Genomic DNA, 18,188 nt, shown 5'->3' with positions numbered 1-18,188 from the left:
TCTTATCTTTACCATGGTACTAGTTTTGATTCTAAGATAATATTTCATGTAATTTGTATATCTATTATTGTCAAAATAACAATAAAGAATCAGTTCTTGTTTCAGTCGAAGAACATTAATTACTATTTTTTCAGGTAAGGTCTTGAGTTCAATTCTCACGTAATTTCTCATTTTCTCGACCTACCTTGTAATAAAAAAAATCAATACCACTTAATCGTAGGGTTATAAATAGGGAGTTTCATGTATGAGCCCTCTACTAACGAGAAGATCATTACGAATCAGCTATAATTTCAAATATTATTTGCAATTTCTCATAAATTACAAATTATCTTCTACGGTTATGTATAATAATTTTTAAATGAGAAACACATTGAGATATACCCAGCTCATTAGTACATGCACGCGAGAAATAGCTAATAAGTCATAGGCAACCTTTTTTTATAAATTTTTGACTTGTTGATTTACTTTTTCTCTAATAGACAACTGATCGACAACCATCTATAACAAGCTAGGTAACTCTCAAAGAAGAAGATATGGTTTTACTTGTGGGGTGAAGTTTCACATTGTAAGCCAATTTCATAATTCACTAACTCTTCATCCCTAGCTAAGAGAGGGAAAGAAAACATGCAAGGAGTTCATTGATAAGGACTTATATAACCTTTTTCCCCAAGCAACAAATTTGGTAGGGAAAGGGATAGGGAAAGGGAAAGGGAAAGCTGTATATCAGTGATAGTACTACGTAAAAAGGTCCACCCACTCACAATTTGGGGACCAAAACCTTGTATCATCTATTTACCTCTACTTCATTTAACTTGTTTGTCATAATATAATCATCTTCACTTCTTTAGCCTTCTTGTACTATGGGATGGATTGTAATATTTAAATTATGAAGCAAACTTTGAACAATTTAATTTCGACATTTGCGTATTACCTTTGCGAAATCTGGTCATCCTGATAATGGATCAGGAACACAAGCCTCAAATTAACGATTGACAATGGAAATCGTGTCATGTTGAGCTGTCCATGTGTCATGTTTATTGTACCTCGTATCAGATCATATTGATGTCATGTCGTGAACATTCTAGTGTTGTACTTCGCCACCTAGATATAAAGTTTAACAACTTAAATTGTTTAGTGATGGACAACCAATGTGTTGAGTCTATCGTGTCTCATGTCAAATCGTAACGTGCCAAGTCGTGTCGTATTGTGTTGCATGCTACCTATCCCACTTACATCTTTACTAACGGTAATTATATAGATATTTTTTGAAAGGGGGTTGGTTGGGTTGCTTTTACCTCTTCAAGATATGTTTTCAAGAACCTACAATAATGCATTATAATTAAGTCCAAAAATGCAAACCATTAGAAATAAAAACCAATACATAACACAAAAAAGACAAAAAGAGATCATAAAAAGTTGAAAAGTTGGAACTCATTACCTCCTCCTTAGTTCCATTATATTTGCAACTGACAGTGACACTTTCTCACACAACATATGTACTTCAATGGACGTAATATATGTTATTGTTGTAGCTCAGTTGCTCAACTTATCTATCAGTTCTGCACAAATATCAGTTTCTTACAAGCACTTACACAGATAGCAAAGTGTTCCTCTGAATTAAGATATGTCTAGTACTGCTGGCCTTGTAATTCCCTGCAAAGGTACCAAAAAACACTCTTAATTAGCCTATTTATTTTGATATTATATCTCTTTCTTTGAGAATTTGAGTCTTAATTTCCTAAATAATCTTTATTTATCAATAGCTGCGGTAGCATGGGAGGCAGGGAAGCCATTGGTGATCGAACAAATCGAAGTTGCCCCGCCTCAAACCATGGAAGTTCGAGTAAAGATCAAATACACTGCTCTTTGCCGAACAGACTTCTACTTTTGGGAAGCCAAGGTTGTTCATCTATCTTGTTCAATGGGTGCATCCTACATCGGTTTTAGTTTTGTGCACGTGCAAGGTGCCAGATCTCATAGGGCTACTAAACTACGCGCCCTTAGAAATGTAGTTTTTTGCATTAGTATGCTTTAATTTCGATAGCTTGATCAAAAGCTTCAAGGGTTTCACTTTGTTTTGCAGGGAAGTACTGCTACTCAGTTATTTCCTCGAATTTTCGGTCATGAAGCTGCTGGGTATGCTCTCCCTTGTACTTTTTGATCGGAAACTTTGGCGTTTTGAAGCTATGTTACTCGGACTCTTCATTTTGCTTCACGTATTTGTGTCTGATTCTTGATGCTCGGATATTGGTATGGCACTTAAACACTTCATATTAGGCGTCAAATTGAATATTTAGACGTATCTGACACTTGGACACGTACCAGTATCCAACATCAGTACCCGAGTCCAAGAACATAGTTTTGAAGTATTAATGAATTATGCTAAAGTTTTCTGCTTAATTTTTGATAGCATTGTAGAAAGTGTTGGTGAGGGAGTGAATGATTTCGAAGTAGGGGATCATGTTCTTCCAGTGTTCACCGGAGAATGTGGGGAATGTCGCCACTGCAAATCCGAGGAGAGCAACATGTGTAATTTGTTACGAATGAATCCTTACCAAGGCGTGATGCTCAACGATGGAAAATCTCGGTTTTCTCTCAAGGGAAATCCTGTTTACCATTTCATAGGAACATCTACTTTCAGTGAATACACTGTGGTTCATTCGGGTTGTCTTGTGAAGATTAACCCACTAGCACCCTTAGACAGAGCCTGCATTCTTAGTTGTGGAGTCTCGACAGGTTCGCCATCCTTATGCTCTATCCGTTCCCAAACTTACACCCAAAATAGAGGATCTTAAAGTTTAAGACTTTTGTTTATTTGGTGTTGATTCAAGGTTTAGGCGCGACTTTGAATGTAGCAAAACCGAAGAAAGGCTCTACTGTTGCTGTTTTTGGACTCGGGGCGGTTGGGCTTGCGGTAAGGCTTACAAATCCTTCTTGTGTTAGCTCATATGCAGAACAAAATTTTCTTGTTTTTGTTTCTCCTTAAATTCCTTTGTATCTACTTTGCAAAGGCTGCTGAAGGTGCTAGAATTGCTGGTGCATCAAGAATAATAGGGGTTGCACGAAATCCCGACAGGTTTGAAGAAGGTACATTGTCATCAGACGATTTGGTTTATGAAAAAACTATAGGTTTCGAGTTTTGTGTCTAACGTAAGGAGCTTTTCGTTTTAGCCAAGAAGTTTGGTGTCACGGACTTTGTCAATCCGAAAGATTATGACAGACCGATTCAAGAGGTGAAAATCAATTCTCTTGAGCTCATTTCATGAGAATCAAAGTAGTTTTTTTTTTTAATTCGGTAGTAAATCGTTCCCTTCAACAGGTTATTAGGGAGATGACAGACGGAGGAGTTGATCGGAGTATCGAGTGCACCGGAAATGTGGATATTATGATATCTGCCTTCGAGTGCGTTCATGATGTATGTGAATTGGCGAATTTTCGAACAAAATGCATGAATTGATAGCATTCTGATGTTGTGGATTTGGATACAGGGATGGGGAGTGGCTGTGCTGTGTGGAGTTCCTAGCAAGGATGCAGTTTTTATGACAAAGCCGATAAATGTTCTTAATGAGAGAACTCTTAAAGGCACGTTTTTTGGCAACTATAAGCCTAAGTCGGATCTTCCTTCTGTTGTCGATATGTACATGAATAAGGTAAAATGGTTCACGAGATAAGACTTATTGCATAAGAACGGTAGCTCGTGACAGGCTACACTTCATCCCCATGCCACGACATCTAAGCGAGATGGACTACAATGGTCATGTGGCATGTCGGCTAGGTTATGCCTGTCTTCACGAAATATGACCTCAACAAGGTCCACAAAACGCATAGCGTTGAGTTGTAGGATGTAGGTGGGCGTGGTTGCTAGCTTGATCCACGCCCGTGTTGAGAGCATACGATGCACTATTTTGGTTTTGATAACTAATACTGTTTGTGGTAACTTACAGGAGTTGGATCTCGACAAATTCATAACTCATAGAGTTTCTTTCTCGGAAATCAACAAAGCTTTTGAGTACATGAAAAATGGGGAAGGCTTGCGCTGCATCATCAGCTTGGAAGATTAAAATTCTACCGGAACAAGCAAAATCAGAGTTTTCAAAAAATGGTTCATGTTTTCCTACAACTTCTAATTGTGTTTAATAAACCTATACCCTCTCTTTCTAATTCTATCAATTGTATTGGAAACATTGTTCATACAAACCTCAGAATGTGAAAATTGGCTTCACAATAGCCAACTACGAAATCAACTGTATGCGGTGAAATCTTTATCAACAGCCAAAAATAACGAGTCACAAATACAATGAAAAACAATACTAATCGGCTTCATTGCTTAGGAGGGCCACTTCTCTTTCGTAAGTCATGTTTTCAATCTTCATTATTGTTGTGAGGATAGTATTTGTGGTCGATCTGCAAGTAATTCTACATAAGGCAATGCCTAACCTTATAAGGGAATAATTGAGCGTACCCTGTCTAATTTTTTTATCTTGAAAAATACATGATAAAAAACAATACACTAAGCCAAAATTGACAAACTATAAATCTATCAAACTGCATCAATTTCGCTTCTGTCTCACCTTATAAGAAGGATTTAGTCGGCTACTCTTCATCTGCAGTAGAACTTACAATATTAACATTTCCTTGATTTCCTCGGTACATCTACACGTCCATGATTTTGGTATGTACATATTTGGCGAAGATCAAGCCAAAATTAAACAAGCATGAGACCAATTATTTACTTCTGTTAGCAAAATAGTAAAGGAAAATCAGACAGTTGAAAGTCGGGAGACTTAAAAGAGAGCAAAAAAGACCGAGCATTGGTAGAATGAAATGTGAAGAATTTAGACTTACAGGTGCAAATGGTAGAAAGTCAAAATTAATGGAGAAGCTATGTGGACAATGTTAGGAATTATCTATTTGTGCATAGAGCCGACTTTAATCTTTTGAGTTTTGGGTTAAGGCTTTAACATTGTTCGTATAATTTGCCTAAACCCTCTTAGATTTCTTTGTCACCTCATAATTTTTAGTCTTTTAGAGCGCAATGAACTCTGGTTTGTAAGAGTTGTTCGGTAATCGGTAATAAGCTTATAAAGATCAAAAAGTAACAAAAACCATAATACAATGCTTGGCAATAATCTTGATTTCAGGTAAGCTTTTATACAGCAAAATGGTGGCCAATCCATGGACATGACGAGCAAAAGCAAGAGCGAAACAGAATGTTCACTGTTAATTATATCTAGAAAAAATATAGAAGTATTAGTTTTCGTGTTGCGACTGTCTCTTCATGGAAAACGACCACAAAATTTCGACTTCAACATCTTCGGATAAAAGGGGGGAAGAAACTTTGAATCTAATACACATTTTCACGCACAAAAACGGGTATCAGCAGTGCCCCATCAATGGTTGATGATACAATTAATTTCTTCCTCTGTGGCTGTGCTGAAGCCAAAGTGTACACACAAGCAAGTATTTACCCTTTCAATCGGACTCGATCGTTTCCATGCTTCAGCCGTAAACTTTAGGTTAGGTTCATGAATCATGATTATTATACTTGTATACGTTGGAAATTCAATATATAAAACATTTCCAATATTCAAATATACGGTATATCTATGAGAATTCATCAAAAAGAACATATGTACTTTTGAAACATTAAAAGTTCAGTACAGAGAAAATACTCTTTGATTGAAGCTTATTTGTATTTATCCATAATCTTTCTTGCCTCTTCTATAGCTTCATCTGTGGAACCGGGCTTGTCATCCAAATTAGGTCCTTTGTCTTTGTTTAGAGCAAGATACACGAAATACACAAATCCCATGAAGGCCTGTTTCACAGTTGATAGACAATAGATCAGGGTTTTGATCAAAGAACTACTATGAAACTCATATTGAATGATGAGAGATTAAGGTAATTACACAAACTCGTGGCATAGAAAAATAAATCAAATTCCCATAAAAAAAAAATTAAAACCAACATCAAATTCCCAAATCTCATTAAGCTTCACAACATATAATCATCAAACAATCATATCTTTTAGTTTCAGGTCAGACTCTAGTACACATAAGGAAGGGGCTCCCACATCTCAGTCATTCCAGTTGGTGAACTTCTACAGAAATGTATTCATACGACAATCATGGAAACAGATTTTAAAGTTTCAACTTGGAGTGTATAGTTGATGGATGGGATTGGACATCTCCAAGTTTCCAATCACAAACACATAAGCTTGTATATTCTATAAAACCAACCTGGATTACTAGCTAATCTAGTACAATCAGATCTGAGAGTAATGGCTGCTTTATAAAAGATTTTGAGCTTACCGGATCACAAACCCCGTTATGTAACCTGTGATTATTATATTCATGGAGTAACAACTATTGTATGTTGTTATTCTAACATATTAGGTATTATTATTATTATCTTCGTTTAAAGTGTTTTACAATCTAAAAGACCTATTACAAGCTTTGATTTAAATATATTTCATAAAACTTGAATTACTATAAAAACATGAATTTTTTTAGAACTCAAAAATAACATAGCGATATTCGCGAAACGAATCGTAATACTGCAAGGTGTCACATCTGCAATGTTGCAACTAATACTGACGACATCCGCAATTTTTTCCATGTGAGTGATTTCAAGTGAATCCAATCTCACCCAAATTTACGTCTATTTTAACATTGGAAATAAGATGTAGGAAAACCATCACTGTTGGTTTGGCAATATGCAACGAATTCCAAAAGTAACCCTATCAAGAAATGTGGAAGGCTGGAACTTGGAAGATAGGTTAGAATATTGAGTTGTCACTTGTCAGGAGATATAATTGTAGAAAGATGGAAGCAGTTGAGATACGCATGTTAAGATGGATGAGAAGATTTACTCAAAAGTATAGAATTCGAAATATAGACATATATAAAGGGTCTTGGAGTATGTTGATTTGGTAATATGCAAAGAAGACAAAAAATATGCACCAAATAGAAACATGAAAGATTGAAACATTAAAGAGCTTAAAAGACGAATAAGTAGACCAAAGATAATCTGAATATCAACAGGAGTAAAGAGTCCTATAGCTATCAATCCTCTATTGATAGCCCATACACCTCAAGGGTGGGCAGTAGAATGCTAATTATGGTGTTCATGTCAGTTATACTTGGGCCACCTATCATATCATCCCTTCCTCTTGTTCGAGAGGCAATGTATAATCATTCTCCCAATAAGTGGAGCATGAGTGTTTGGTAACTGCCCTTGGTCATCAAAAGTAGCAAAGGTATGACTAACATGTTTGAAATTCTTGGCAAGATAATAAGCCAGGCCTAGACACCATTCAAAACAGAAATCTCAAAGATAACATGAGAACTAAAATATCATAGGTCAGAGTTTAATTAGTTGTGACCTGCCAAACTCAATATGAGCCGAGAATTTCAACAGGAACCAAGGTACCTAATACATGGATGACAAAGATCGACAATTTTCAAAGTGTTGAATTTTGCAACAATTCCCCAGAAATGGCATATGCCAATATCCTCAACATCAAAGTGCTTATGCTTCTTTTTAAACCTATCCCTAGAAAAAAATGCATCCTCTCATTGACGCATTGACATACTTGAATTACAAACTAAGTGGAAATATTATTTGAAGGCAATAGCTTCTTGATTTGTTCGAGGGTGTTGAATTTAGGATGGAGTTCTTTATGCCTTAGACCTAGTAATTATCCCTAGAAAATCCTTGTCAGCGACTCAGCCCTAAGTTTTAATACATTAATTCTGCTATCTGTTTCACTTGAATGTTAGTAGTTTATTAAACATCCCAACTTAATCTAACCGGTTAGTTTAGTAAAACACACTTTGCATACAATTTTTTCCATACGGAAACAATGTTATACAGATGAGAAAATTTGTGCATGTATATTATGCAGAGTGAAAAATGCTGGAGTTACTTGATACTATAGTTCTTTAGCTAACAATTAGAAAGGTGTAGAAAAAGCAAAGAAAAAACAATCATAAGTTATCAGATTCAACAGCATTTTGAGCCTATGAACATACCACTGTGAAGAAAACTGTAGACAAGATTGACCGGACCACAAAAAGAGTAACAGCAGAGGCAAGTACACCAACAGACACTCGTGCAACTGGTCTTGGGACGACATCCTGACAGTCAAAATGACTTTAGAGGGGGAAAACTTGCATAGCTGAAATGAACATATTGAAACAACACTGTTACTTCAATCAACAAAGACAAGAGGATCTTACTGGCACAAGATTGGTTCCTGCCTCGATTCCATCTTTGCCAATTTTAAGAAATGTCTGGATTACTGCTTCAAATCAGATAGCACACATCAATAAATTCACAACTCAAGAATCTTATAGATCAGTTATTCAAAGTAAGAAAGATATGAATATACTGGAATTAAACTCATTGTAGTGACTAATATGTTAGTGTTAACTTTTACACCCTTGACAGCAAAATTTTAGAAAAAATGTTTGTAATGGTGTTTTGTGCATAAATGACTTTTATTTTCTGTTTCTAAGCCATTATTATTGTGATAGTAACTTATTTAGAGAAGTATGATAGATTTTGGGTTATTTGATTCATTTGACAAATTGGGCCAAAAACAAATTGTTTGGATAAATACTCGTAAAATATTTATCTGAATTAAGTCCACTAACTGGTCATTCTATATACGTACAATACAACTAGAGTCATATTTGAAAAAAGTCCTATCGATACTTCAGTTAAGTGTTGGGCCTTTGTCATGCTTGCAAAGCGTAACAAGGGAATTATGGTTTGTCACAGGCGCATGAAAGGGAAGCAATCAACTGAGATGGCACACGGGAAGTAATATAACATAATAATTATGAGGGTATTAGAAAAATCTTATAGAAAGTGAATCTTTGTAGCCAATTTAGCATAGCAGCAAGTTTGTTAAGGCTTGTGTAGCTATAAATATCATGAGGTAATAATTGATTTGGGCATGAAATGAATATACACTAAATTCCCCCTTCAATCTGTTCACTCTCTCGTCTCTTTCTTTTCTCCTTTCTAAGATTCTGATCTTTCTCTTCTTCTTCTTCTCGTCTACTTCTCTCTGAATTCTTCTCCTTTCTTCTGCTCTTTCTGCTTGTAATCCTTACTTTGCTTTTTTACAGCTCTTGGTTCACCATAGCCTTAATCGTATACTCATGAGAAAAATGAACAAAATGTTTGGGACAAATTCTGTGAACTTCATGTGGTAAACCCATTCAACATACTCAACCAACACCTCATTGACCCCAGGAGAAAATCAAGAAAAAAAATTTCACCGGTTCTAAACCCAATCAGATCCTTTCCTATTACCTCTAGCCAAGAGCGTTTGTGCAAAGTCATCTTAAGCTCAAAATTTCTCTAGCTTTGACCAAGTGAAAAGATGCTTTAAGAAAGATTATGACCACAAGCCTTAAATCAAGTAGAAGGATTGATGGAATTTAGAGCACGCAGTGACCGCTTCTCAAGGTGTTACAGTAATTTGCTGCATGAGAATAAGAGTGCATTATTTCATAAGCAATCGTAAGCTTTACTCAATCTATATAGAGGGAATTCAATTTCTCAATTGGATACTCAAGGGTCATAGGGTCATTGATGTATGCAATGACACGTAACATGCCTCACAACGTTGGTTGCTAAGTTGAGGCGTTATACTAGCAACTTAAAACATTATCTCTAGGAAATTATTAGAAGTGTTCTAAGGCATCTTGAAGGAACCCTAGATTAGGGTTTGATTCAGAGTGGATTTTCTTAGGTTTTAGGAGTATTGAGAGAGATAATTCTTCCATTAATGAATGGGTTTTCCGCTATGGGAGACATGCGAAATCTTGATCACAAAGAAGAAAACTTCCATTATTGATTCTCATACAACTTCCAAATTTACTTAATGCGCGTTGATGGCAAGGAAGTGAAATGGCTTAATCTTATATCGAGGTTCCAAACACTACAAAAAGGATAAGCCTTGAGAGGAAACTTTGAACCAAACAATCTAAACGTCTCTTAAGTCTTAAACTAGTTCACCATTCTCAATCCAGAATCGCTGAAGACTATTCCATCAAGTAAAACAATTTGTTATAGGTATATTTGGTAGTAAAATGTAATTGGTTATAAATAGGTGTTTGTTACAGTCTTAGTAATAGAAAAGGGGACATAATGTTGTATTAGAGTTGATGAAATAAAATGAAATAAAACTTCTCTTGTAGATTTCTTCTCCTCTCCTAAAAATTCTTATCTTCTCCCTCTCTTCCCTATTCACGTGGTTGGATGAGTTTCAACAAACGTAACACAGTTTAACCTTATGAAATTCCAGGTTACAGTTTAAAGATGAAAAAACCCATTTTTGAAGTGATTAAAATCCTCTTTTCAAGACCTAAAGCAAATTGATCAATAAAGGATGAGCAATGACCAATTCCTCCACTTGGATACACGGTACACTCCAATAAAAGTATAAAACTACATAACCTCAAATTTGCAGCATTAGAAAAACTAGCTATCACCTCAAATGAGATTCAACCCAATTTTGGTATAAGAAACATACACATTATATTTTGAGAATCATGGGTAAGGTGCTTTCCCTTTCACTCTTGTGACTGGATTCAATTCTCATCACCTAAGTACAAGGACTAATTCCCTCTCCCCTATTTCTCTAGCCTACCGCCGAATCAAAAAAAGCATACACATTATCCTTCGAATGACCCAATTATATTTAGCTAATTACAAAAACAAAAACAATAGCATAAACAATGAACACAATTACACAACACGCAATATCAACGTAATCAAAAACAAACTTCTTCAGAGTAATAAATGATATTAATAACTGCCTAATAAATTATGAAAGAGGGAAATGGAGTAAAACTGTGACCTTTCAAGAAATTGGATTGGACAGCGACGATGACTGGCGCATTAGAATTCCGGTATCTTAAGCCGCTAATTTGGAGCTTTGGCTGTAGAAATTTAGAAGTTGAAGTTAAACAAGAATTAGAAGAAAGTAACTGAGGGTGAATGATGGGAAAATTTAGGGTTTTGAAGCGGGTTCGAGGTTGAGGTAAGATGGGCATAAAGCCATGAACTATACTCGAACAAGAAGCAGCCATTTTCACTCTTCAAGCCAAATTAGAGTACCACCGAGTATTGGATGTATATACTCAATGGATTTCTATATCCATTTGATGTGACGATATCGCACCCGATCCGACCCGAAATAAAGTTGTAACGGGCACCAATGACATCATACTCGAACCAAAATAACTGGTATGTAAAAATTAAAATTAGCTTGTCGATATATTTGCATATACTCACGGATCAAAATTAATCCCACATCATATATTATACCTAAAGTCTAAACTGTTAAATTTATCTCTAGTTTAATCGTTTCTATTGTGTTAGATTAATTTAATCTATGAGTATAAATTTAACTCTAACTCTTTATTTAAAAGATATATTTCAACTAATAAAATAAAATCAAGCATTATAGTGTTTTTATTAAAATTCACGTATAAAAATAAATAAGAAATATATGGGAAAAAGTCACTGGGGAGAATGTTTTTATTTTTAAAAGATTTATGAATAGTGTGTTTTGTAAAAGGTAGAAAGTAGAAACATATTATTGCAAAATCTATAATTGAAATTAAGTCAATACTATGCTAAGGAGCTTATTTACTAAAGAGTGTAGTGATGTCTTAAATAATACTCTAAATAAATAAGTTAATAAATGAAAAGCGTATATTCATAAGACAATAAATTAGTAGTACCCAATATTCATAAATCTATAAGGTTTTGTTAAGATGTGGCGTAAGAGATCGAGTTAAATGATTTACTTAAGTTAAGACTTTAAATATGAATAAAATAAAAAAGTAAAAAAAATTGATTTCACGAAAATAGAAAGTCCAAATGTAATAAATTATTAAAAGTTTTTTTATTTTTTTGTTTTTCGTTGTCATTTTATTTTTGAGGATCAAATAATAACTAATTAAAACATGCAAAATATTCTATAAGTTAATTAGTTTATAGACTTATTAAAAATTACTATAAATTATTCTTTTTAAAAAAATATTATAGAAAAAAAAATAATTTAAACTTCATTAAGAAATGATAAGAATCGAACCGGTCTCACCTAAAAGAAAAGAAGACGAAAGGAAACTTGGAAGTTGAAGTTGAAGCTGAAATTGAGGGATTTTAAGTGAGAAGGAACCACTCTTAAGTCTTAAATCATGCATAGTCTATTTTAAAGTATTTCCTCATTTTCCTCCCAATTCAACTGAAAAAACCAGAGGATCAAAAATGAAAGCAGCACAAGCATGGTTTACAGGCACCGATGAATCTTCTACCAACCAATCTACATCTACATCGTCGTCATTGTTAGCTGATTGGAATTCATATGCCGCTACTCAAAATCAAGATCATCAGTCGTCCTCCGATTTCTCTTCGTCTTTGGGTTTTGATATTGAATCCGCTGTCAGATCCGCTAATGACACTGTTTCCGGCACTTTCAGCGTGTATGTAATCTTCATCCTCCATTTTTTAACTACTTGATCGATCTATCTTATTCTTACTGTCTTACTGATGCTTAACTTTGTATTTTTCATTTCTAGGGTTTCGATTTTTTTTTCTTTGCCTTTATTCAGTGATGATTTGATTTCATTTCTGAGATCCACTAAAATTGATCTTTTATTATTAATTTAGCTTAATGAGTTTTTTTGGCTTCTGTGACAATGATTCTTGTATTAAATTGATTTCAATAAGTGAAAAGTTGCACGAAATTGGACTATGAGAGGCAGAGATGGACGGACAGAAAAACCATGCCAAACCATTTATCCCAATTCCCAATAGTATGGAGTCCACTACATGAACTAAAACAAATCAACATTAGCATCACCGTTAGCGCAGAATATAATTTACTGGATCCTACTTATACCAATCTATACCTAACTATACCTAAGAAATTAGTTTCAATAATCATCCCCACATAGTTTTTGTTTGATGTGGAAACTGAAAATGACCAAGTGTGATACTATGTTGATGTTGGATTATGTACATAGAGTTTTCTTTAAAAATTAGTCTTTATTTTTAAGTTGTTTTCAAAATAATCCTCCGCATAAGATCATTATTATAAATTTTGTATTTTTGATAAAATATTTCACTTAAGGCATTAAGAGATCTTTTTCTCGAATCACAATTGCCCACTAGTTGGATGATTTACCTTTGCATAGTTTATGCATGGGGATATTTAACAAGTGTAAGGAAGCATTGGATGTGAAGGAGTTTTGTAAGGTGCCATTTCAAGGTGTTTAAGGGTTTGAAAAGCTATGACCAACAATTGGCGCTCGGCCAAAATGGAGGTCTATTGGGCATAACTCTACAACATAACCTATATTCATATTTTTTTTTTCTACTGATCATTACATTTGGTGAATTGTGGTTCTTGCACATGCTTACATGTTGCTCTTGTGATCGATCCCGAGTTGTTGCTAGGATGAGGTAACATTAATGTAGTCATCTTAAGAATGCTCTTTACATGCCCCGAGTTAACTTCTTAAAATCTAGTATTTTGGGAATGGCTGTATTAACCTAAATATATGGCATAGAATAGTCTACTAGAATAGCCTATTATATACTTTTTTATAATATCTGAATTCCCCACCTTGTGTTTATCGATTCTTCTTCCGTTTTTAAGTGTACCATTTGATCCGCATACCTAAAATTAGGGATGATGAGAGGGTGTACGTATCAAAATGTCCTTGTGAATAAGAGAGAGAGGGTTTTCCCATGTGGGTAGATTTAGAATGAATATCAAGAAAACTTGTCCAATACTCTTAAAACAATATGATGCCCTTTGTTAGAAATTTCCTGAGTTGAAAATGGGACACTTAAAATACGAGGAAGTATATGGTGTTTTGGAATAGATCTTACCGAAGTTTGGTCTCAATAGACTATAGAGCTTGTAACAATAGTCCATTATCATTCCCAATGTGTATGTGTTCCAATTGAAGCTTCTTGTTGTGAGGAGGAGGAAGGACTTTGCTTTAGAATGGCAATTTTCCTTTCTCTTTTTCTCAAAGGTACTATATAAGTATAAAGATTTTGGAGCTTTTGTCAACTGAATAGGCCGAGACAGCCACAAAACCACCCGTGACCTCTAAATTTGTTTTGCAGCCGCAACCATGACCAAAACTGTATTTTTGTATGTCAGATTTTTGTTGCACCACAATGTATGGAAATGCTGCCCCCTTGAGCAAGATTTTCCTTGTAAACTGATTTCTGCATTTTGGTACACAAACCCACCTCAGTAACTTGTCTACATGTGTTTTTGGATTAATAAAACTAGTGCATAAGAAATCCCTTGCGGAAATGGTACTCTTATATTAATGAACTAATTCAAGTTATTGAGAGAGATGTAGGCCAATCTCTAAGCTATGGGACATGATGTCGTGTGGATCCGGTGACTGTCTGTCTTGGTATTCCCACCAGAGAAGAGATCACAAGGGTGTTGGGTGATTTGCTATTTCTATTAGAGTTCATAAATTCTTTTTTTTTTTATTTTATTTAGTGTTACTGATTCTCCGAGCTACACTTCATATAACTCCTTTAATGAGCACATGCTCCTAATCCTCATACCCAACATTTATTCATATCTTGAACTTCATTTGAAAGTTGATGGTTTATATGAAGCTGAAGGCTTTTTTGTGGACAATAGATTGGGTAATGTTAAATTCTAAGAATGTGGACGCGTGACAGCCAGAAGGTGAATGGTTGGTTCTTGGAGGAGAATAGTGACGCACTCTTATATTTTGAAAGAGGTAGAATACACTGATAACAAAGAAAGTATTCTGGTAGTTCTTTGATTTGGCATTTGTTGGGATGCAGAAATGTGTTTGTTTGTGGAGCAGAGAGGTATGATAAAGACATGTGATTGTAGGAGTGTTACAAAATTGTTACATGTAATGGGAAACGTGTAAGGAACACAAATGTTTGCATTCATTCAACTAGCTCAAAACCGTTGCAGTGACCTGTTGGTTCGGTTAACATTGTTGTATCTGGGTGCTTGAGAGGGGAATGGTACGTTCACAGCTTAGCAGGGAGCATTGGTATTGTGGAGATTTGGGTGCAAATACTAGACCTTATTGCTATATATTCTTTAATAAGACTAGTGGGGTGGAGGTGCTACAGGATTGTGTTTTGTTTAGTCTTTTCATGTCTTCTTCATTTGTGGCATCAACTGCTTTGCTATATTTTTGCTTTGTATTTTGAGCATGATTTGTGTCTCATTCTTGTAGTCCATTTCTTTTGGTGGAGGATTCTTAGGAGCTTTGTGATCCATGAAACTTGAGAGGGAAACAATGAAAACCCCCTAATTTCCTTTACTTGTTTGGTTGTCATGATTGGTAGGGGTTTTTGACTCTAATCTCAGCTATTTATAAGTTGGTTGTGGCATTTGATACATGGCCAGTGACTCGGTTTGTGATTTGATGGGTGGAATTGGTAGAAATTTGATTGTTGAACTCTTGGTGGTGGGGTTGGTATGGTGATGGTCTATTGGTCAAGATTTTGTCATGATTGTGATCAACGAAGATCGACTTTAGTTATAATGTAGAATGGAAGGTTTGCAATACTCATGGAAACCCTATGTGATATTATCTACTTTGGTTGGCTGTATGGATATTTCAGGTCAGGTTTTATGTCTTATTTCCCCGAAATCAAAAGATATACAACATACCTTGGACACTCCTTATATTTTGTTTGCATGGATTCTCATAAATTACTTTACATATATGTGTGTCACTTGAACTTCTCGTTTCTACTACAAAATATACATATACATATAAAAAAGAATTTTAGTCAAAGTAATAAAGCAAGATTAAATGTGTTTTCAATCTGAAAGTTATATTAATTTTTCAAAGAGTCTACATAATTCACCATTTCTCCCCTAGACGTGAGAGCTTTTAAGGTGATTTTGGCACACTAAATAAAAACAGTTATTATGTAGCTATGTCTGTGTAGTGTGCTCTTTGCTTTTGAGATTGTTATGTTATCCTTTCCTGTAGTGAAGTGGGTCAACTCAAAGGTCAAAAATAGAAAGGTGAAATGAAAAAAAGAACATCATACAAATGACGTATGAGGGAAACATGGGCTCTGATTACCTATGCCTTTCTTATTTACCCCATAACAGTGGCCCTTCTCTAGTTATATTATATTGTGCTTTCTGACTTCCTGAGTAATAGAATAATAGCACTTCTATTGAAGTATCCGATGTATTTTGATGTGCTAATTTGTTGTTCATGTTTGGCAATTTCTGTACCAGGGTTTCTAAAGGGGTGAGGGACCTGCCTGGGAATTTGCAGTCTGCCACTAGTAATGTACCTTCAGGAAAAGCTCTGATGTATTTTGGTTTACTACTGGGTTCTGGGGTATTCTTTGTGTTCATTGCTTTCACTATGTTCCTCCCAGTCATGGTACTGATGCCTCAGAAGTTTGCGATTTGCTTTACCCTTGGGTGTGGGTTCATTGTTGGGTCATTTTTTGCACTGAGGGGACCATCTAATCAGCTAGCGCATATGTCTACAAAAGAGGTATGTGCTGTTTTCCCTGAATTAGTGTTCTCTTTCTGAATGTAATATTCTCTCCATTTCTTTTGTTTAGCCGAAAATGCTTTTTTGTTTTTTTTTTTTGCAGAGACTTCCCTTTTCATTGGCAATTGTTGGATGTATGTTTGGTACCATCTATGTGTCCATGGTGCTCCATAGTTATATCTTATCCGTTCTTTTTTCCGTGTTACAGGTATTTACAATTAATTTGCATTTTTCTCCCCGTTTTCTTTTTATTTCAACCATTTACAATTCTTTCTTTTCCATATTTTTCGTTGTTTTAATTCGCATTAAATAGATTCTCGTTCAAGCTTCCACAATCATAGTAATTTTCACTTACCCTTATAAAAGGGTTTAATGTTTGAAATCTTATTGGAATTTGCTGTCTTGTTAACTGTGGCAGGTATTTGCGCTGACATACTATGCTATTTCTTACTTTCCTGGCGGGTCTACCGGGATGAAATTCCTAACTTCTGCTCTTACTTCATCAGTAACGAGAGTATTTGGGAGGTGACATTCTTCGTGTTAAGTTTCCCTGTTCATTGTACAATTCCTTTCCCCTCACCGAACTTCCTAACTACGCTTAGTAACTTGATATGAGTACCATGGGATGATTTTGTGTAGTTTCTATTTCTTGAATATATGAGTGGTAAAAGTTCTCGGAGTATAGCAAATTTTATGTCAAAATTTTGATTTAAACCCACATTGTACTATTTGCTCTTGTTCCATGCCGAAACTTATCTTGATTAATATCTAATTAACACGTATAGATCACTGTGTAGATGCTTTCGGATTATGAAGTTTGTGTCCTTGCATGAACAATTATTTATCAATAATGTAAAGAAAAGGACTTGTTAGTTGCCATATGCCATTGCCAAACAACTTACATTGTCGATGCTGATTTCAATTGGATATGACCAATAAATACGTCATAATCGCAAGTAAAATGCTGGTTGGCTACAGCATTTTAGTGTAAGTTTAGTTGGTATAATCGTAATACGATAGTAAGACTGAAATTAAATGAGTTTTGAGTCGGTTTTTTAATTTCTATTGGGCTACCATTGAGCTAACTTTGGTGAATTATTGAAATAGATAAGATAAATTATTAAAAAAAACACGTAATAAGATGAAAATCAACTTATTTTTAAAAGTAAGTGTCTAATTTTCAAACCTGAGGTTTGGTTATGTTAACTGCGAACAAGTGCTTAATTTTTTTAAAAGGCAAAGAAGCTGTTTGTAGTTAGTAACTGCGAACAGGGTTGTTGACTTTTTTGACCCTGTTTGCAGTCACTAACAGGCCCATTATGTTCGATCGTTATTAACTGTAAACAGGGTCAAAAAAGTCAACAACTCTATTAATTGGGAACAACTTCTTTGCCTTTTTAAAAAATTAAGCATTTGTTCGCAGTTACTAGTAACTGCGAACAGAACCAAACTTCAGGTTTGGAAATTAGACGCTTAATTATAGAAATAAGTTGATTTTCGTCTTATTTTGTACTTTTTTTTAATAATTTATCTTATCTATTTCATTTTTTCTAACTTGGTTGGGTAAATTTCAAGTCAATTATTTCTAAAGTCTCAATCAGAAAATGA

The 18,188-nt window shown here is 34.9% G+C and overlaps 3 protein-coding genes across 6 annotated transcripts; 2 read left to right on the top strand and 1 right to left on the bottom strand.

Moving 5' to 3' along the window:
- Positions 1–1,513: 1,513 nt before the first annotated feature.
- On the bottom strand, positions 1,514–11,240 carry LOC130813131 (uncharacterized). 4 transcript variants are annotated; one of them, XR_009042167.1, is made up of 6 exons: positions 10,877–11,240; positions 8,241–8,302; positions 8,034–8,138; positions 5,673–5,818; positions 4,572–4,735; positions 1,515–1,653 (listed from the first exon to the last, which is right to left on the bottom strand). XR_009042167.1 is itself a non-coding variant. In XM_057678869.1 (5 exons), the coding sequence occupies exons 1-4, from the start codon at positions 11,106–11,108 to the stop codon at positions 5,687–5,689; spliced, it is 531 nt and encodes a 176-aa protein (XP_057534852.1). In that variant the 5' UTR covers positions 11,109–11,240; the 3' UTR covers positions 1,514–1,653; positions 5,673–5,686. The 4 variants fall into 4 exon arrangements, 3 of the variants coding, with proteins under 3 accessions (XP_057534852.1, XP_057534853.1, XP_057534851.1); XM_057678869.1 differs by lacking the exon at positions 4,572–4,735 and having other exon boundaries at positions 1,514–1,653; XM_057678870.1 differs by lacking the exons at positions 1,515–1,653; positions 4,572–4,735 and adding an exon at positions 5,109–5,497 and having other exon boundaries at positions 10,877–11,230.
- On the top strand, positions 1,520–4,333 carry LOC130813130 (alcohol dehydrogenase 1-like). The gene is made up of 10 exons (XM_057678867.1): positions 1,520–1,661; positions 1,764–1,900; positions 2,084–2,136; positions 2,411–2,736; positions 2,832–2,914; positions 3,012–3,087; positions 3,172–3,233; positions 3,320–3,415; positions 3,489–3,650; positions 3,945–4,333. Exons 1-10 carry the CDS (start codon positions 1,625–1,627, stop codon positions 4,059–4,061), a joined length of 1,149 nt encoding a protein of 382 aa, XP_057534850.1. The 5' UTR covers positions 1,520–1,624; the 3' UTR covers positions 4,062–4,333.
- Positions 11,241–12,123: 883 nt separating the features above from the next.
- Positions 12,124–17,345, top strand: LOC130813129 (protein transport protein SFT2). Its single transcript, XM_057678866.1, has 4 exons — positions 12,124–12,509; positions 16,313–16,580; positions 16,684–16,788; positions 16,999–17,345. The coding sequence occupies exons 1-4, from the start codon at positions 12,295–12,297 to the stop codon at positions 17,107–17,109; spliced, it is 699 nt and encodes a 232-aa protein (XP_057534849.1). The 5' UTR covers positions 12,124–12,294; the 3' UTR covers positions 17,110–17,345.
- Positions 17,346–18,188: the final 843 nt, after the last annotated feature.

The sequence above is a fragment of the Amaranthus tricolor genome, chromosome 5, assembly GCF_026212465.1.
Source record: "Amaranthus tricolor cultivar Red isolate AtriRed21 chromosome 5, ASM2621246v1, whole genome shotgun sequence".
Taxonomy (NCBI): Eukaryota; Viridiplantae; Streptophyta; class Magnoliopsida; order Caryophyllales; family Amaranthaceae; genus Amaranthus; species Amaranthus tricolor.
The sequence above is the reverse complement of the archived record's forward strand: the minus strand, read 5'-3'. Positions and strand labels throughout refer to the sequence as shown.